Source organism: Myotis davidii, unplaced genomic scaffold, assembly GCF_000327345.1.
Source record: "Myotis davidii unplaced genomic scaffold, ASM32734v1 scaffold473, whole genome shotgun sequence".
Taxonomy (NCBI): Eukaryota; Metazoa; Chordata; class Mammalia; order Chiroptera; family Vespertilionidae; genus Myotis; species Myotis davidii.
Genome location: NW_006284843.1, coordinates 2410763 through 2433300, shown reverse-complemented (window position 1 = coordinate 2433300; position 22538 = coordinate 2410763). Strand labels below are relative to the sequence as shown.

Sequence of the window (22538 nt, the reverse complement as noted above, 5' to 3'; positions counted from 1 at the left end):
ATCCTATCTAATAATAGATAAACATGGTAATTGACTATACCTTCGCTACACCTCCCATTGGCTAATCAGCGAGATATGTAAATTAACCGCAAACAAAGATGGTAGCTAATTTGCATACCTACGCACCAAGCAGTGAGCGAAGACTGAAGGCGGCTCCGGCCGGAGCGAAGGCCTGGGTCCCGGGTGCCGGAGGAAAACCGGTGCCGGCAGCCAGGGCAAAGGAAGGCCTTTTGCACGAATCTTTTCGTGCAACAGGCCTCTAGTTAATTATAAAATGAAAGAATTTGTTTTAAGGCAGTTCCTTTTGGGAGAGGAAAAATAATTTCCTTTTGAGGACTGTCATATTTTTATGCATATTCTTGTCTTTATTCTTTGTGCTTATCATCTTAGCAAAGTATAGTGTGGATGTGTTTTTCATGATGCTCTTTAGCCTCAATGATTGAGATTGTTAATAAAAATCTTACCCAATTTCTTAACATGCCTTGCCCTTCATTTTAATTTTTAAAATTCTCCAGGCATGATCTTCTATATGTATTTAAGTAAACTATTAATATCTGAGAAGCTTAATTTTGTGCATTTTATATTAAAATATTTTTATCTATTCTTGAATTATCTAAGATATTCTTTAATTTCTAAGTCTTAGACAATTGTAATATATAATATACTTTTAGGAATATTTCAATATTTTATGTGATGTTCAACAAAAGGCAGAACATTTATCTGGATTTAGCTAGAACTGCAAGTTTCATTTTTACAAAACAGAAACTGAATCTGTAATCCCATCTAATAATAGAGAAAAATGGTAATTAACTGTACCTTCGCTACCATCGCCATTGGCTGATCAGTGCGATATGCAAATTAGCCACCAACAAAGATGGCGGCTAATTTGCATACTGCAGGCAGGGCGGGACACTGGGAGCTATCATCCAGGCCCCTGTGTGCGACCCCAGGAGCCACCGGAAAGCCAGGCTGCTGGCAAGGTGGCACCCCGGGACCCAGGAGCTGCCTTGCCTGCCACCCGTGATCGTGATCATGATCGGAAAGCCGGGCCTCAGGCAAGGCGGCCCCCTGGAACCCAGGAGCCCATCAGCAAGGTCTGCAGGCAAAGCAGCGATCAAGCTATGAGGGAGATGATGGGGGGCGGAAGGAGCTACAGGAGCAGCTCTGGCCAGAGACTGAAGACTCCGGCTGGAGTGAGGAGCAAAGACTGAAGGCTCCAGCTGCAGCGAAGACTGTGTCCAGAGCGAAGATGGAAGGCGGTGGCCAGAGTGAAGGTCTGGGTCCCGGGTACCAGAGGAAAACTGGTGCTGGCAGCCAGGGGAAAGAAGGTCTATTGCACGAATCTTTGTGCAACGGGCCTCTCATACTTTAATAAAATAAAAGGAGGGAGGGACCCTAACAATTGAAGAATGCTAAACACTGAAGGTTTCCCCCCCCACTTGCTATCCTTATCTACCATTTTTTCTTATGGGTAAATTTTGATTTTTGAGTGTTTTAAAAGATCAGGATGTTTTTTTTAAAATTAGCTTTTAGAACTTCTCTAGTTTCCTAATTTTTTCTGAATGATGATGGTTCTGCTTTCAGAAAACACTAGTCACCTAAAATAGGTATATCAGTGAAATAGTTTGTATTTCCTGTTTAATTTAAAATAATTCCAACTTGAAGGGATGATTTAAAAAATGATTTTTGGTCTATTTTAGTTAGCACCTGTGGTTAAAATGCAGCTTAACACATGTTTGTTTTCCTTAGCTCAACTCTCAAAACACACACTATATCAACTTTCTAATGGAACATCTTTAACATATTGAATAGAACTAACATTTAAAAATAAAGATTGAAGTTACTGTCCAGGGAATCAGAAGATTTAGTGCAGAGCTCACAAACTGACAGCCTGGGGGCCCATCCAGGTAGTAGACTTTGTTGTTGTTGTCTGGCAGCCTCATCACTGTCCCATGAGAGGCTGCCCCCTTTAAACAGGGAAACAGATAAGCAAAATTACCCACTTTCCAGAGATATGTTACTCTCTGGTCCAAGGGTCTGCATGTTTTCAGACCTGCTCTAGAGCATCAGCGGTACGCCGAGAAGACTAGAGAGATCAAATACCATTGTAAATAGTTCTCATTTCTCATACATAGAATACACAGAGAAACTGTCGTTGATATTACTATGGCTACCTCTACTAATTTCATTAACTATATCAACTCACTACAAGCAACTAAATATGACAGAATTTAATATATAGTAAAATAACTAAGTATTTTGAACACTACAATGGAAGCAATTAACAAAGAAATCATTGTAGTAGATAATAACCTTTGAGTTTTAACAATAGTTATGACATTTTTTCAGATAAGAGGCTACAGTGTCCTGAGGGAGGTCATTTCAGGCAAATATATTATCCTATATAATAACAGCCTAATATGCTAAATGTCCTGTTGACCTGTTGACCATTCAACCAATCAAAGTATAATATGCTAATGATATACTAAGGCTACTCAACTGCTTGCTATGACGTGCAATGACCACCGGGGGCAGATGCTCCAACCGGTAGGTTAGCTTGCTACTGGGGTCTGGCCAATCAGGACTGAGCAAGATGGGCTGGACACGCCTAGAGCACTCCCACGGTGCCTCCCTGGCTGGCCAACCTTCTGCGTCTCTCCCCAGCCCTGATTGTACACTAGTTGGGCCCCTTGGCCTGGCCTGTGCCCTCTTACAATCCAGGACTCCTCAGGGGATGTCAGAGAGCTGGTTTTGGCCCCATCCTGCAGGCCAGGCTGAGGGCCCACAATGGTGCACAAATTTGTGCACAGGGCCTCTAGTCATAAATAAAGGGACACAGATAAATATGTGGAGTAGTCTGATGTCATTCATATGTAACATAAGTAATGGGGGTTGTATAGAGAAAATTCTGGAAAGTAAGCGTAGAGACAAGTTATAAAGCTGTGAACTGACATCACTGAAGATTTTTGGTTAGGACAGTAACATTATCAAATGTTCATTTTAATAAGATGATACCATCCATGAAACAGAATGAAAGTGTTGGAGTACTTGTATTAAAGAACTGGTTAGAGCAATATTTTCCAATATGTATAATAAAGATGCATAGTAAGATTATGTGCTAGAAAATTACGTGCAAGAAATCTTTCATTTTCTATTTAATCCATTCTGTTCTATATCATTTATTAAAAATTGCTGATAAATGACCCCAATTTTAATTAATGCCACCTATGGGTTTAGCTAATAGTTTGAAAAATAATTAAGAAATTATTATAATGATAGTTCAAAGAAATATGGTGGTGCCTATCAATAAAAATAAAGAATATATTCAGGATAAATATCAATATCAATTTGGATAAATATTCTAAGAGGAATTTTTAGCACTTTGTAGTAAATCCAATATGGAAGATTAAATAATTATAGATATCAAGACCTTTCAACCAAGTCCAAAATGTGACTTTCTACTGAAAGATGGCATAAGAAAGATACACTTAGAATAAATATGATGTAATGAATGTGAAGTTGCCTTGGCCTACCTTATGATAACAAAAATAAAGCATGTATTTTATCCATGATATGATACTTTTTTGAATGCTTGATTGGTATCAGAATGCCTAAGTCTTCTGGGCATTAAACTTACTGTCTTTCCAGAACCGAGTGTCAAATAAACCATATGTACTAAGTTAGAAGTCATTTCTCTACCTTAGATAGTATTTTTTAAAAGGTAAAAAGAAATATAATTTGACAAACAAGAAAATTAAATGTCAAGGCAATGGTACTGTGTGACCTGTTTTCTGGGTAATCACTAAAAGTTAGAAAACTCAGATGTTTCCTGCAAACAATGTGATGACCCCATTGTACATAGTTTATTAACTCCATAAATTGGCAAAGAGAAAAAGTTATGGTTTCTCCGCCATGGTCTTCTGGCATGGATGATTAAAGTATCAGCCATAATATTTCAGGAATTTTTTTTTTATTTTTTTTTATTGCACATCAATTTTTAAGAACATAAACCCATGCTGATTCAGTTTTTCCCTCTATAAAACAGTGACCACTAACTACTCAGTAACTAACCAGAAACCACTGATCAATGGAGTAGTCTAGTTCCCTGATTATGACAAGAGAGCCTAAAAAATACATTCTTTCTTGGTTTCCTACCATCTTGCTTTATATATCCCAGTCATGGATTTTGCCAAGACTATGAATAAGAAATTACTCAACAACAGTCAGAAATGACCCTTCACACCCTTCAGAAAAATTAAAATTATCCTAGTTATTTAATTATAAAGGAAGGATTAAGAGGGTATGCTTAGTATTCATTCTATATGCTATTTCAAGGAACATGACATTTATAATAATTCATAATTTATTTTTTGAAAAGTAAAATAATCACATGCAATTTCTTAATTATAATAAAGGATAAAATGAATAGCTCATATTTAAATTACTTTGAAAATCCATGTAGTATAACAATATGTTTTTCACAATGCTCATGAAGTTAATGAACTTTCATAAATATATTGTGAAGTTCCAGATAGAGAACAGCAGTTAAAGCTTTTACCTTAAAAATCACTTAGTGCACACAATCACACACTGATATCTAGAGGCTATGAGATCTAATTTTTAATGGAGAGAAATATATTTGCAAATTGTTATCCTTCTGATGTCTTACTTTTTCCTCTTGTGCTTCTCTTGTCATTCCTTTTACCCCTCCTCTATTTTTTATTTTCTTGAAAAATATGTGATGACTTGCAAGTCATCACACCACTCAAAATTAATTGAGACCAAAGGAAAAGAATAATAAATGCTAAGTTTGAGCTTAATTAAAAATGTGGACTCATACCCTACCTTGTTTGGCTCAGTGGATAGAGCATCAGCCCTCAGACTGAAGGGTCTGGGGTTCAATTATGGTCAAGGATACGTAACTCGGTCGCAGACTCCATCCCTGACCCATGTTGGGGGCTCATGCAGGAGGTAACCAATTGATGTGTCTCTCTCAAATCAACCAATATATGTGTCTCTCTCACATTGATGTTTCTCTGTCTCTCCCCCTTCCATTCTCTCTAAAAATCAATGGAAAAATATCCTTGGGTAAAGAGTAACAAAAAAATGTGGACTTGGTGGAAAACTGACTACTAGTATAACCACCTTCCCTGATTTCCCCAACTCTTGCCTTTTCATATGCTAGAGTTAATCATGAGAGTCTAAGGCAGAGGCCTATGGAGACAAATTTGTCTCTTTAGCTAAAGTCTTGGAATAATTCTTCACTTTTAGGCCTTACTTTTAATCCATTGCTTTATATTAGAGGAGATGCTTGTATTTTTATATCACATTTAAATTCATTGAAGTCACTAATAGCCCCCCAAGTACTCTCTTAATATTTTGAGATAGTTTCAGTATCCTCTCATTATGTTAAGATCTGAGTTCCAATACTAAAGCATATTTGCCCTTTCAGCAATACCACTTGCTCATATGTAGTTTTTCATAATGGGCACTTCTTATAAGAAATAAATCTCCAAAGACAGAGAAAAGATAAGAAAAATAAAAATGTATTTATTTCTAAATTAAACTCAATCGGTAGACTTTACTTCATATTCTCACCTAAGACAATTTCCTTCTTTTAGGGAAGAGAATATAGTCTAATAATTTTTCTGTAGAATTTTTATTTGAATTCATGAGTGATTACAGGTGAGGAAGGATTGAACCTCTATCTTAGCCAACTAGACTTTCACACCAGACTTGTGAATCAATGAAATCAATGAGATGATAAAAGCCACCGCTATATCACATTCAAATGCAACTGAATTTGTGACCGAATTCTCTAAATTTGTTCTGTGGTCTAGTTCTTACTTTTCATTCACAGGGATCAACTGGTGCACAATACTTAAGAGCTTAAAACCTACCTCTACTACTTACAAGCTATTTCAACTTGTACAATTTACCACAACTCAGTTTCGGTCTCACGGGATCATTATGAGAGTTGCATATATCACATACAAAAGAAATAAAACAGTTTCTGTTTTATCATACTAAAAGATCTTTGCAACCTTATATATAAACTACTTCAAAGTTCTAATTTTAGAGCCTAATTCCCTTGCACACATGTCATATTCTTCTTTTATTGGGGTGATACTGGTTAACAAAATTATACAGGTACACAATTCTACAACACATCATCTGTACACTGTATTGTGTGTTCATCACACCAAATCATTCTTCTTAAGTATACTAGGCCAAATTTATGAACTCCTAAAGTTTTCACACTGCCTATTATATTCAGATTTATTCTGCTTAATATTCAAGGTGTTATGAAATCAACTATTAAATCAACCATTCTAACCCCAATTAGTTTCAGGGTGCCTAAATTCCAAACAAAATGGTTTATTAAATGACCTATAAATAATCTTTCTTTCCACACTGTTGCTCATTAAGTTCTTCCTATTTGACATGTTCTTTAAATTATTCAATTACTTTTCTTTTGACTCTCACAATAGGTTGTAAGAGGAAAGACCACGTAAAAATGATAAACATTAGCTAATATTTATTACCAACTCCAATCAATTCTGAGGATATTTAGATATTTCATTCCTTTCCCTCCCCATTATCATTCCAATTAGTGTTAATAGGTTCAATTATAGAAAAAGTTTGATCTCAGAGAGGTTTAATACATAGTATATGTGAGGTCACATAGATTGGACTGTGAAGACCAATGCCCACATAGCTACTAATTAAAAGATGGCTGAGGGCAGAAACTAAGCTAAATACTTGTTACTCCTTAAAGCGAGCCAAAGTTGGATATTTTTAAATGCATACTTAACATTTTATTTGATTAAGCATAATATACACATTTCTTGGCATCCCTTCCCCTGCAGCCCTCCAAAAAACTGTTATTAAATAATATGTGTGCAGTTGTAGCAGATTTGCCCAGTGGTTTCCATTTGGTTTTGACTGAAATGTGGGAATGGCATAGTCTAACGTATTCCTGAGCATTCAGATCTTTATATTTTGGAATGAGCTCGATTTTTTTTTTTCATTCTGTGATTTTCCTAGAAATAACATGACACTGTTCTTCCCAACCTTGCCAGTAATGTAAACAAATCTGGATTTGTGAAAAAGTTCCTTTTCTGTTTAGTCAGTTGTTTTCATGAAATGTGTCATTAGTATTTATTTCTGTCAAGCTTAGGATTTTATCGATATTTTACCATCAAACATAAAGTGTGATGTGAACATTTTTGTGTTCCCCAACCATACTGAAAATGCAAATCTTCAACATAACATTTCATCTCTATTTCTTACACACTGTGTAAGAAATAGCATGCCAATTCCCTTCATATCTCAAAATGACCTAAATTAGATAGTTAACCCTTTTCCCAACATTTTGAAAAATTTCAAGAGATCTGAAGTTATAAATATTATTTTCATATTTAATATACTTAAAGCCCCTTGTTTAATAACTGCTCAGGATTTGGGGAGTGTTTATGGCTGAGATGTTTTATATAATATGCTTAATCCTGGGAGTCTGAGACTGGAATGCGAAACTAAATGGCAAAGTACTCTTTCTCCTACAGGAAATGGGGGTGAATGATGAACATATAAACATTTCCTCTGACTCTGAAAGAAATCACATGTGTAAGTTATGTCATTTGAAACTTCCGCCCTGGAGTGATTCTAAAGTAGCTGTGCTTGTTCTTTTATATATACTATGGCCTAAGACAGTGGTTCTCAACCTGTGGGTCGCTACCCCTTTGGCAGTCGAACTTTCACAGGGGTCTCCTAAGACCATCCTGCATATCAGATATTTACATTACGATTCATAAAAGTAGCAACATTACAGTTATGAAGTAGCAACGAAAATAATTTTATGGTTGGGTCACCACATGAGGAACTGTATTTAAAGGGCCAGACGGTTGAGAACCACTGGCCTAGGACATATTTCTTAACCACTTTGACCTTAGTTTCTCGTCTTCAAAGTGGAGTTAATACTACTTACCTCAAAGTGTTGGGAAAAGTATTGGTTTCAAGTCAATTGGGGGCCTAATACCCTCGCCTTAAGAAAGTCAGAAAGACTGATAGATTGCACGTTTCACCATCTCCGAGCAATTTTGAGAGGGTAACCACAAAACCTAAAACACCCAGGTAACAGAGAGTGTTTATTCTCTTGGTTCTTCAAGCTCAAAAGTAACATGAGAGTAGATAGGAACCATAAGCTTCCTCTGGGAGCAGAAAAGAGAAGAGGCTAGCTTCCTTTCCTGGTTGGTTGACAAATGTGGTTCCATTGGTAACAATGGTTTGGGCTAAGGGATTTTAATGCTAGTACAGAGAAACATACAGTGGAGTTGGTGCTGGTCAAAGGAGACATTAACTAGTAGTGAGGAAGAATATAATTTATTCTGCAGTACACTCAGTTTTGTTTTCTTCTCACTTAATCTATGTTATATGTGTAAAGAAGTAATTAACCTTCTATATCACAGTGCATGCTGTTTTACCTCAGTATTGTGGATGACTAGTCCTGTAGGTAGCACAAATGTATAAGATGCACCATGGAATGATTAAAGACGTGGCTAAATCAATGAGAATTATCTTACTGATATTACTAATAATAACCAAAAATATTGTATTTTGGCCAGGTTATATCATTGTAAAAAATTACTATCAAATGGTAAGATAGCTGGAAGAGTTCTGAACATATGGTGCAGTATTTTCAGAATGAACTCTCAAGAGAACTGTTGAGCTATTGAGAAAAGAACTTCTCAGTTGCTTAGACTGCTGAACTATAACATAAGGAGAATTCAGGGAATATCAATAAATCTAAGAGATATGTCTTCCTAGGGAATTCTGTGATCTTGAATTATTATACATGAAATAAGCATTTCTTTCCTTAAAAATTAAATGAATTAAAATTAAAATGAACATTAAAAATTACATAGCCTTGAAATAAACAAAAGTACCTTCAATTCTGCATAGAAGGAATGTTGAAAGGCAATCACATCTAGTGTGAGATCATAGAAGAAATTTCAGAGGTCTAAATTACAAGAGGACCTAGCTGCATTTCTTCAGGATTTTCAGCAATGATGGTAAATAAATAGAAAATTAGGCAGCTTAGAATAAACAGGGAGTTTGGATAATGTGTATATATCTTCAGGTTTTTAATATGTCTGAAACTAGTTGGACAGTTAAAATTTAATTTGGCTAAAGAAATAGAGCTTAAATATATTAAATATTTTTATGCACTTAGTACTTTTGACTCAAAAAATCCATCATTTATTAAGTTGTCCACTCTTCAATTTCATGAGATTAAGAATAACGTCTAAAATAATGTGTTACTTCATAAATGCTTGCTACACATTCTGGGCACTTTTGAATATTGTGATCCCTAAGATTTAAAGAAAGGAAGATGAAGTAGGTGTGATTGGAAATCTATTCATAATCTTGCTCAATCAGCAGTATTGCTACTAATATCGCTATGTGGTTCGCAACAAGCCTACTGAATTGCTGGAGTACAACACAGCTGGTTGCTTATTCTGGCTTCTTAATGTTTGCCCTGATTATGTAGCGTTCAGCTAAATATATGACTAAATATCTGACTCAACCACAGAGTAGTTAATTTACAGGCCACATGTGAGCATGATGTTAATCTTTCCTTCCAATGAAAAATTAGACATAGTCACCCCAAGGAAAATGAACCTGTCGAACTCCTGGAGCCAGCATAGATTGTATTTTACTATGTGTCCTTCTGTCATGCTATTTCCATCCCTCGCAAAGCTTGGTTGGGCTGTGCTTAAGACATAAAAACTTTACAATAAAACTCATGTGGATGAATTACTCTTTGATCTCTTTGTTCCCTTTTGTTAGCACCACAGTCATTTAACATTCCTTGGTTGCATCAACTATGTTGTTTTGTTTCCTGGATCAACCATATTCTCCAGAAATGTTATTCGGTTAGTTTCCTTTGCTTCCAAGGTGGAAAGTACCTGATTTTCAATTTCCAACTTTATGGATGAATGTCTTTCTAGCTCTGAAATTATACCTGGCCAGATAATCATGTTTCAGAAAAAGTGGGTGTTAGAAAACTTGGGGGTGGAATAGCTTTTAAATATGTGATAAGAAAAAGTAATGAAAAGCATAAAGTAATTAAGTGATTTTTTTTTCCTGAGAAGATAATTCAGTAGAATGTTATTTTTGTTCTCTTAAACTGGGTTGGCTTGGATAATTTTTATAAGTGTAGAGAAAGTGAAGTATAGATATTGTTTTTCTATAGTGGGAATCCTCTGAAAAGAATTGCTGAGGAATTGTGGTAGCAGAAAGATATATTTGATGCTATCTTTCCTGACAGGAACATGTTAACTGTGATATTAACAAGCATTGCCTATTTTTTATCTATGGAAGTAGAAGTATCTGTAATAAAGATAATAAGAACACATTTTCCCCACAGTATCTAAATTCATCTTATAATCTGCTTGCTTAGAATTTTAGATTATTTTTAAAGCTGGTGTTGAGTACATTTTAGGACCTCAAACTTCACCATGTCCTCAGTCTTCCATGAGTTCCATTGTAAGATGCTCATTTTGGTTTCTGCTCACATGTAGCTCTTCTTTTCCAGGGCAATCCCATCCATAACATTCTGACTGTGGTGGGGATGAATAGTGTCTAATATTAAATAGTGCATGGATCATGGATAGAGACAAAAATACCCTCATAATATAGTGGGTGTGTTTAAATATGCATAACTTGAAAATATTATTTCTAAATAATATGACGTATCAATTTTTATTTGTTTTATCTCAGTAGCTCATCTTTGATAACAGACTTTGCTTAATTGTGTAAGATGAAAGATATTTGTTGTGATAGCTAAATGTTTTTAGAGATCTAAGAAGTAATAATGCATATTAGTTAAAAGAGATAAGAAAGGATACATAAGCCAGTATTTTTAATGGCAGAGCACACACTTTACTTTTTAATTAAATTTATCTGGCTTAAGAATTTAATGAATATGGCTAAATGCATAAGGAAGAGAAATGTGAGAAATTTTCACAATGCAGTCAAATCTGTAAAATGCAGAAAGAAGAAATCATTCTATTTTTCCTTCCCTTGAAAAGCTGATATGAGGAGAGAAAAAGAAAAGAAGGAGAATTCTGTGTGTCTGTGTCTGTGGGTATGTGTGTATGCTTGTGTGTGTTTTCATGAAGGTGTACATTGAATAGATTCAAATTATTTTTTTTCCAAATTAGCAAAATCTTGTTTGCTAAAAATCTAATTTTTCACTGATCAAAGGTAATTAAAATTTACCTTTCCTAGCAAGGTAAAGTACTTTAAAATAAAAGACTATTTTCAAGTAGTCAAAGATCTATGTCACAAAATCAAAATATCATCACAAATTGGTTGAAGGCCAAGTTCAAGGTACTTTCCTAAACTTGTAATACAAGAGTGAAATCAGCATACAAAACAGAACCAGGCGCAGGCACGTTGCAATATCCTAGAACTTCAAATGTGAGAACAGGTCAGCCAATTCTGACCTCCCCCACAGTGGGCAAGTCTCTGTTAACAGGGAAAACAAGCATTTTGAGTATGTCCTCAGAGAAACAGAAAAGTATTTGTCTCTATAGCAGGGCTTTTCTGCATTATTTAACATCTCAAAAATGCATATTAAATATGGTTACTCCATTTCTCTTACCTTTGTTTCCCATTTAGGCCCCTAGAAGGCAATTATAGACATGTTTATGAAAAATGCTATAAGGAATTACAGTTTTCCCTTAACCTTAGAATACAGAAAAGCCATCGTCACTTTCTTATGTTTATAAAGTTGTTGACATAACTTGAGCTTGAGGAGTGGTGCAGATTGGGAGGTCAGGTTTTACTTATAGAACAGCATGTGGTTAGGTTTCCCACCTGCCTGGCGACAGCCAAACTTACCATCATAAATTCACCTATTAGGAATTCACATTGTATGATTTTATGGCAATTACAGCAAAGAGTATTCTTAGACAGCAGGTTGAATTCATGTAAGTGACAATTGGAGCCCCACCCTAGGAGTGCACGTCTTTATTGCAGAAAATTCCTGATGCGTGGTGATTTATTGAAAATGTAATTTTACCAGATTTTTTTTTCTACCTGGTTAAAATAAAAACTATGCTCGTATCTCATTCTTCTTTTCAAGCATATCATTTTAGAAGTAAATGTTTCATATTTATTTCTCACTTTTCCATTAATTTTTTCCTCTTCAGGTGTAATCTAGCCCCTGTGGTGGAGTTTGCTGCAGATGTGGGAACTAAATCAGATTTTATTACCATGAATCCATCAGTTGTGCAAAGAGCATTTGGAGGCTTTCGGAATGAGAGTGACAGAGAAAAATTTGTGCACAGACTTTCCATGCTGAATGACAGTGTCCTTTGGATCCCTGCCTTCATGGTCAAAGGAGGAGAGAAGCACGTGGAGTGGGTTAATGCGTTAATCCTTAAGAATAAACTGAAAGTGCGAACTGCCTATCCGTCATTGAGACTTATTCATGCTGTCAGAGGGTAAGTGTCTGGAAAGGACCAGTCTGTCCTTGGCACAATGGAACACATAACTACACTTTTTCCCCGGCAGGGAGGAGCCTCCATAATCTCTCCCAGGGGGTATATGTTTTCATTATTGATAATGGCTACTCTATTCACCAACTTGAGTTTTATTTATGTCCTATAATATTTAGTTTATTCTTTTTCTTGAAAAGGCAAATATTTGAACTTGGCACTTACATATGTCTGCTCATGGACAAACTACTGATATTTATACTTTTCTGTGTTAAAGAATAGTGAGCATTCTTAGTAAAATTAATAAAACTTGGGTAATAAAACAATGGAAGTGCTAAGTGGCTAGTGGTGATATTGTTGACGCATACTTGTTAAATGTATTTAAGGAGCAGTTAAGACCCATTTGTAGCTAGGAGGCCTACTGGAGATAGAGAAACTGGCTGAAATAATATTCCTTAATGTTTCCCCCCAAAAGTTACAGATTCTATTTTTATGAATTAAGTGAACATTTCCCTTTTATTTATTAACTCAAATGCAGAAGAAAAGCCTAAGAAATAGACTCTTGTTTAAAAGTGGCAAATCACCAAAAGGCCAAATTCAGTCTTGTATATGTGTGTTTGTGTGATATATATAACACAAAGATAAGCAATAATGTGTATTTATTGAACTTTTACTGAGTGTCAGGTGCTGTAGATACAAAAATAAAACAGTACTTACCACTGCTTTAAAGGAACGCGTAGGCTTCTGGTGGAATCAGAGGCATGCACAGTTGACTAGGACATAAACAAATGTTAAGGAGGTATGTTGTCAAGAGTGTAGAATTTGTCCCTCAGATTAACAAATAAATCTTAAAAGTCGGACATTTGAACTAGACCTTAAAAATAGAATAACAATTGTCGGAAGAGAAAAAGAGACAACCAAAGAAAGAAATGCTATGGCATCACTAGAGCAAACTGAGGCAGGAAATGATTAAGTACACAGTACACTTGTGGAGTATTGTGGAGCATTGTACTACAGAGTTGGAAAAATTACTTGTGTTCTGGTTGGGAAGAGAATCAATTTTATCCTGCATTAAGCACAGTTAGCTGTGTGCATTTAGGAGAGTAAATCTTGTAACTGCAGACTCTGCGTTGGCAAGAAGAGGTGCTAGAGGAATGAAAACCAATTAGGCTTTTTGACTAATTGATTCATAAATTGATAAAAATTGTAGGGCAGAATCAGTGGAGATGGAAAGGAAGGGCAAGTCAGGGGACCAATTGAATACAGTGGATAGAAGTCCTAAAAGAAAGTGGTTAACAACCCCAGAGTTAAAAATAGTTTTCTTCAGCTACTATAATTGGGCCTGGGCTAGTATTTTCCTTTTGTTTTGTTACTGAGATACTCCCCTCAAAGAGTTACCATTTCCTTGTTCTGTCTAAAGATAGTTTCTTGGATTGTATTATTCTGTGAACAATTGCATTCTTATATTGGATCATGTTTATTCAACACTTTCTCTTGATGTTTGACACAAAGTTCCAACAAAATGAGATAAAAATATGCCCATTTGGAGGAAAAGTATTTTTGGCGTTACAAAGATTTCTGTTAATTACAATTTGAAAAAACAATGTTCTTTTTATATAATGTGTTCTTAACAGAATCACTTAATAATGCATTGTGCTAAGACTATATACTATTCTTTGAGATGTCAATGTCGAGTATCATTTGATTCAGATAAAAACTTAAAAATATGCTGCTTTACGCATGCACATGCTCTGACACATACAGTCACCACTCATTAAGATTCAAAAACAAATGTTTTGAAGTACTTCCTGAGTATATGAAACTAATTAGAAAATCCATTACTCTGAATTAATAATTTTTAATAGACTATTTTTACAGCATTTTTAGGTTCACAGCAAAAGCAAGAGAAGGTTACAAAGATTCCCCATATACCCCATGCCTCTCTCTCCAAACACACATAGCTTCCCTCATTATCAACATCTTTCACAGTTATACATTTGTTAAAATTGATGAATTTTCATTGAAAGTTAGTATCACCCAATGTCCATAGTTTACACTGAGGTTCACTCCTAGTTTGCACATTCTGTGGGCTTTGGCAGATGTATAATGACATGTAGCCATCAATAGAGTATCACAAAACAGTAGTTCAACTGCCTAAAAAGTCCTCTCCACTCAGCCTATTCACCCCTTCTTCACCATTAATACATTGGCAAGCACTGATCTTTTTGTTGTCTCCATAGTTTAGCCTTTTCTAGAACATTATATACTGGCATCAGATAGTATGTTGCCCTTTTATATTGGCTTCTTTTACTTAAAATATGCTTTAAAGATTTCTCCTTGTCTTTGCATGGCTTGAAAGCTCATTTCCTTTTAGGGGGGAATAATATTCCATTATCTGGATGTACCATTTTATATATTCACTCATCTGTTGATTCCAAGTTTTGGCTATCATGAATAAAGCTTCTGTAAGCATCTATGTGCAGATTTTTGGGTAGACATAGCTTTCTAGTCATTTGGATAAATGGCAAGGTATGATTGCTGGATCTTATAATAAAAGTATGTTTAGTTTTGTAAGAAATTTCCAAACTGTCTTCCAAAGTGTCTGTACCATTTTTACATTCCCACCAATAATGAATGTGAATTCCTGTAGCTCCACATCCTCACTGGTATTTTGTTTTCCCAGTGTTCTGGATTTTGGCTATTCTAATAGAAATATAGTGATATTTTGTAGTTATTTTAATTTGCATTTCTCTGATGACATATGATATTCAGTGTCTTTTAATGTGCTTATTTGCCATCTATATCTTTTCTTTAGTGAGATGTCTTTTAAGGTCTTTGACCCATTTCTTAGTCAAGTTGTTAGTTTTCTTGTTGAGTTGTATATATTTAGGATAACTGTTCTTTATCAGATTGTAGTGTAGTCTATTTTCAGTTAAATTTTAGACGTAGGTCTGTGTGTAGATTCATTGTTTTGTATGACGATGTCATGTAGGTCCAGTGCCATTTTGTTGAAAATAGTGTTGTTACTCCATTATATTATCTTTGCTTCTTTGTCAAACATTAATTGACTATATTTGTGTGGGTCTGTTTCTGGGCTCTTTACCTATTTTGTTGATCTGTTTGTCTATTTTTCACCAACACCTAGTAGTCCTGATTACTGTAGCTTTATAGTAATTCTTGAAGTCAGGTAGTGTCTGAAGACTTTTTCTTATTCATCAATAACCTGTTGACTATTATGGGCTTTTTGCCTTTCTGTAGAATCTTTGGGATTAGTAACTTTGTTCTTTAGATTTTGGGTTATATTTCTCAGTTTACCACCAGTAACAAAACACAAAATAAGAAGCATGGTTCAAATAGGGCATTTTCAATTAATTAGAGTCCAGGTAGAATTATGTATTATTAACAACAATGAATTTATATGGGCTTTTTACAGATATATTAAACATAGAAATTGCACAACTTTTAATAATTAGTTTATCAGACTCTCCTTTTATGTTTTGTACACGTTTCTTCCTTATCTTTATAAGTATAAACTACCTCACTCATTTCTAAGCATTTTATTTCAAAGAGCAAGACCAAACTTCTGACTGCTGGTGGTGATATTAATGATATGCTTTCTTTTTATTACTGTGTTTTAGGTGTTTTTGACAAGACTTATCTTGAATTCTCCAGAAACAACTTATCTTGCTACTTTCCTGGTCATGTATCTAATTACACATTCCCCCTGAAATGTCAAGTGATTGAGTTCTAAACTGTAGCCCAGGATATAAAAAGTAGCCGTAGAGATGCCTTTCACATTTCAAATATTTTTGGAAATTCATACACATAGTGTATGTGAAAGGTAATTTCACTTATAGAATTAATAACACATTAGTGCATGTAATGTTGCTTTTTGTCATAATGTTTGTAGGTAGTCTGTGCAGCTACTAAAACGCTGGAAGAAAATAAGGAAGTGATGAAACAAGAGTCACAGGATAACAAAACAAGAGCAAAATTCCCGAAGTTCTGTTCTTTATGTATCTGTTTTACATCTCTCTGAAATGGTGTGGTTAATACAATGCAGTAAAATAGTTGAGAGAGTTTCATATCCTCTGCTGATCACTGGAGTTTGTTGTCTCTCATGAAAGGTTTAGAGTACTCTCCATACATTTTAAGGTGCATATCATCACCATGTTAAAAAGGCCTTTCCATGTACTGCAGCTACAAGTAGAAAGTTTAAGCTATTTGGAAAGCAAAGTTTCTTGAACAGAATGGGAATCATTTAAGTAGTTTTCATTTTCTCAAGCTTCATTATTTAAACATTTTCCTCTCTGAAAATTATGATGGCTTACTAATTTTAAACATCCATTCATTTGCAGGATTTTTTGAAAAGCTCTAAAAATATAACTTATCAACCTTAAAACTCAAAGAGATTCTTACATGATATTTTAATATATGGTCATTCTTCCCAAGCCATATTAAGTGAAGCTGGAGGAAAAGATATAGATATAGCCTAAGTTTTAAAACAGTCAACATAAGGAAAAGGTAATTTAATAGGGACAAATTAAAGATATAATTTCAGCCCTAGCTGGTTTGACTCAGTGGGTAGAGCATCGGGTTGCGGACTGAAGGGTCCCAGGTTCGATTCCAGTCAAGGGCACATGCCTGGGTTGCGGGCTGGATCCCCAGTAAGGGGGCATTCAGGAGGCAGCCAATCAATGATTCTCTCTCATCATTGATGTTTCTCTCTCTCCCAAATCCTTCCTCTCTGAAATCAATAAAAATATATTTTAAAAAGATAATTACAAACTTAAATGTATCAACTGGTTTGGGATTGCAAGCTTCTCATTGGTATTCTTCAGAAGCCCTACATGTCTACTTCTGTTATTTTTTAAAAAATATTTCTTGTAAAGAATGGAACAATTTTCATAATATTTTAAGAGTGGGGAAGGGATTTTGAAACTATAAACTGACTCATTGAAACTTTAAAAATATTATTATAATATAGAAAAATTATCTAACCCATAATATAATATACAATTTTAAATTATTATGTAAGACATTCAAAAATATTTTATAAAATAAGTTAAGCAAAAAAACATCTATTTTTATAATTAATATCATTTGATTCATAATAACTAGGTACTGTTGTTTTTTTTTAGGGATGGTTATATTTAATTTCCTAACTTTTAACACGGTTGCAAAAACAAAACAAACACAAAAAACACGAATAGTTTAAAAAATAGATCTTCAGTTCCACTATCAATTGCTATAGATAATTACTTAAGAATTCTCCCAGGAACTAGCCTGGCCCATGTGGTTCAGTGGTTTAGCGACAACCTATGAACCAGGAGGTAATGGTTTGATCCTGGTCAGGGCCTATGCCTGGGTTGTGGGCTTGATCCCCAGTGCAGAAGGCAGGTGATTCTCATCATTGATGTTTTTATCTTTCTCCCTCTCCCTTCCTCTCTCTGAGATCAATAAAAAGCATATTTAAATTTAAAAAATTCTTCCATGAGATAAATAAATGAGTATATTTTTAAATTATGTTTTACATAACTAAATATTTGTAAATTCTTAGTTGTATATTAGAATCATATGCACACTTATGCAAATTTTTTTGAAGTTTGCACTTTAGGGAGTTTTATCGTTCTCATCTTCATTCCTCTATTTCTTATTATACTGCTCTTTTCTCTATTCAGATATTTATTTTTAAGAGCTTAATTGATTTAAACTTTATATTTGTTTACAATCAGTCCTGGAAAAAATATCTGAACATTTATATTTGGATCCTTTGCCCTCTGGCAATTATTATGACTATTATTAAACTATTAAAATAAATCAATTATTTTTAATGTATATGACCCATTTGTTTTATTATTTTAATTCTACTGTAACAAAAATAATGTATGTGTCCTATTTTGTCACCACATTCTAACTAATAATTTGTTTTAATATAATTGACTCTACTCATCAAATTAATAAGCTTGTACTTTGTATTAATCAAGACAAACATGATGGAAAATTCACTGGTGATTATTGAGTTTGGTAAAAGTAGATATGTTCTGTGATGTCACTATTATAGTCATTCTAAAGTTATCCAACAACTTTATATGCTAATATCTTCAACAAAATGAATTTTAAGGACAAAATAAATTGAGTGAATATAGATTTTTTAAATTTTGGTACAAGTTCTACTTGTGACATTTGTTCTTTATCTTTTAGTGGAGAATACATATGTTATCCTTTTTTAAATATTTGACAAATATTCCAGATTTTTTTTATTTGAAGGATAATTTAACAGTTATAATAAATGTGCAAGTGTGAGATAAATTAACCACATAACTGATTTAAATTTTCTTGGAATTAAGAATTTTCATTTGAAGTGCTTGATATGCCCCTCATGACCTACAGCAGTATTTCTCAAATTAGTTTGCAGATATATATTGCAGTGGGAGGAAATGTTCTTATTCTCTTTAAAATATGTTTTTACATTGATCCAAACTGAGAATATTTGCTTACAGAATGTTCAATAATCTTTTAGGAGGTTGATTTCCAAGGATGGTAAACAAAAAAAACAAAACAAAAAAAAAAACACCTCTCCTACTCTGACTGTAGACAAGACTATTTTCAATCTTGAGTCTCAAATATGTATCTTTTAAAATGTGGATATTGACATAAATAATCATTTGGATTCCTTTGGGCTTCCAGTTTTACTTGTTCTGTCCTTTGTTCTTACTAAAGTGCATATTCAAACCACCACAATAAACATTTGTACTTGATTTTCATAAGCATCTTCAAAACTGTCTTCTCTATAACCTAAAGAAAGTTCATTTAACTTTTGATCATCACAGTAATAGAGATAGCTCACTAAAATATTCCTACTTTCAAGTAATATCTCTTGGAATTTAAATATTCTTAATATTTTTAATACCATAATTTAACTAACCAACCCTCATCTGAATGTTTACGGTTGATAGTAAAAGATACACACACAACCAAATGTATATAAATAGATATAGAAAATATAGGCACATATTTTTATTATGATGATACATAGTCTATTGAATTTATTCTTTCTTTGGATTTCTGTAATTATTAATCTTTATAAAATCATAACTGTTTATAAATGGAAATTATGGAAAATTATTTCTTGACTAGTATATGATACATATATGAAAAATAAAAATAGTATATACATATGCTGTATATACACATAATGTATATTTAATATTTAATGTACTATTATTTCATATATACTCACAAAGTACATAATATAATGCTATATATATTTATAGAAAATATAAAATATGAATAGTATGTATATATTCCATACAAGTTGTTTTGTTAGACCTTTTGCACATTAGATACAGTATCAATAATACATTGACTTTCCTTATAATTATGATATATTGTTGATTTATATTCAATTTGTTATCACTTGAGATTTTCAAAAGTTGATTTTGTTGTACTTAATATGTAGCAAAAGTCTCATATTTGATATTTATGTTGTTGGTATTTGTTGTGCTATCTTGAACTTATTCCTAGTAATTTCATTTTGTCTTGGGAGGATAAGCATTTTTTTACACTATTACTGTGACTACATAATTTTTTAGTTATTTCATTTTATTTAGAATATAAGATTCTAATTAATCTGCGTATTTCACAAATAGTATACTTATTTCTTCATTTTTGCCATTAAATAAAATTATGTTGAATAATGGGCTATCACTTAATATACCCTCCTAAATTTCCCAGGGTTTTGCTGGGTTATTGATGTTTTCTTATGGCATGCAGCCAGTACACTGGCTGATTCACAATTAAAGATCAAGGTCATAATTCCTAGCTTGTTGGTATAAATGTAAGCAGAAATAACAGGCCTTAGAGAAATCAAATAAAGTAACACTTCTAGCTCACCCCTTATTTATGTAGCTGTCACTCTGTTGTAAAATATTTCTTTGGTCTAGTATATCTATTAAAAGAAGCATACATTAGTTGCTAAAGTATGTTTTTTATGTGGCTCTTAGCAAATAAACAGATTGTATTTTTACACATCTTCCAGCATCAACCCCCCCCACCCCCAGTTTTAAGATTACAAAATAAATACTGTTTCTCAGACTTTAATTACTGCACTTATTTTTCAGATGTGAAAATTTGTCAATTTTAGATGAGTATACAAAAAAGGCTATATAAAATTAGGGTGATCCTCTGCAGACCACCAGTAAATTCATGTGAATAGCATGTGCTTGCCCAATAATTTGAATCAGCCCAGGCTCCAAAAAGAGCCCCCACTGAAAGTGTAGGCTGCAATAGACCATCAGCAGACTTCAGGAAACTTAAGTTCATCACTGTTGTTCAAATGGATTGTGTTAGAATATTGAATCTACTCAGTCACATAAGTAAAAGCAATTTAATAAAACAACTTTGAAAATGGATACATTCACTCCAAATGCCTTCTGAAAATGGCTTATTTGTTCTAAATTTGATCTTATGCCAAACACATTTTCATATGGTTTCTATTTTGACCAATGAGCAACACAGCTGTAATATTTCTTTATAAAACATGTATCCTTCTTTAATGCCTTTGAGCAGTTAGATACTGCATTTTGGGTGTTCTAAGCCTCGTAATTTTTCATAATGGAATATTTCTTCCCTTACTGGTGACTCCGATATCCACCCTTCTGGCATTGCCTCATTTCCTGATATCTTAAATCTTTTTACTCTTGTGTCACAATATTATTTTCCTAGCAGTTCCCATTATTCATATTTCATCCTGGAATATGAAAATATTCATAGCTTATATCTGAGAAGTCATTCACAGGTGTATGGCTTAAACAGGAACCTGTGAGGAACAGAGCTGCCAGGCTGCCCTTGGCCAGCATGTTCTCTCATTGAGACTAAAAAGGCTCTGCAAATATCTAGAATGTCTTTGACAAGTGGGGAAGCATTCGTGGCACTCAGTGACATAGGCATATCCTGGTTTTTCTCCTGGGTATACATTTTCTCTCTTCTCCACTTGGATAACTTCTACTCCTTCTTCAAGTCTCCATTGAAAGGTAAGTTCCAATAGGGCGCAATTCCTCACTCTTGTATCTTTTCTCTGTATTTTCTTCACAAGTAATGAATGTCTCTAATAAAACATTCATCGGAATGTATGATTATTATTCATTTTGTTCTCTGTTTATATTGTAAATTACTTGAGAGCAAAGATTTATTTATTTATCTCCTTTTCTTAGAAGTGTGAAAACCTCATACTCCTTATGGTGAGGGCTGAGGCACAGGTACAGAGGGGTGGAGAATAGAGTCATGAAAAAGAACAAAGTTGTGTTGAACTTTGGTTTAGGGTTACTTCTTTAGAACAATCAAAGAAGCAGGGTAGCAAGTAGAATGGAAGAAAAACATTTTTAATCATTCTGGCTACCACCAGAAATCATATTAGCTTATGTTAAATCAGAGGGAAACCATGCCAGAAGGAAGGTTTGAATCTCAAATAATGAGAATAGAACCTGGATAGCTTGTCTTCCCAGCAATTTGTTAATTAATCAACTCGTACATATTAAGAACCAACTTGTGCCCAGTATCCACAAAAACCACAAAATCGTGATATCAATGCTTACTAAATTTTACCTGCCTAAGGTGTTGTTAGAATGAAAATATAAGATTAACTTCTGATTAACAAATAAGTGGATCATAATAATTAAGTGTGAAACTTGGGAATATCTATCCTGGCCACCTGAGAAAGTTACTATAGTTTCATAATTTAATACTTAATATTATCTCTTGAATGTTATCTTTCAAATTCTGATATATGTTAGAGAGAAAGAGAGAGAAGAAAGAGGGAAATCTATGAATATTTTCTAAAGAATTTACTATTCTGCTCTTGAGAAGAAAAATTATTATTTTGAACACTTTAGCCAGGGAAAGAAATGTATTTTCATTATTTTTTAAGTTCCAAGACTATATTCAGAATAAAGGTTTATACTGCTATATTTAAGAGCTACAGGAAAAATTCATGCATTTATTTTTATATGTTATATTTGTTACATGCATTTG

At 33.8% G+C, this 22538-nt stretch overlaps 1 protein-coding gene across 1 annotated transcript in view; it reads left to right on the top strand.

Annotated features, from left to right (window-relative positions):
- ST8SIA4 (ST8 alpha-N-acetyl-neuraminide alpha-2,8-sialyltransferase 4) overlaps positions 1-22538 on the top strand; it is a 90782-nt gene that overhangs the window by 30187 nt on the left and 38057 nt on the right. Inside the window, exon 4 of the mRNA XM_006755146.2 lies at positions 12219-12512. Within this exon, the coding sequence (XP_006755209.1) occupies positions 12219-12512 (294 nt within the window). The remainder of the gene's footprint in view (positions 1-12218; positions 12513-22538) is intronic.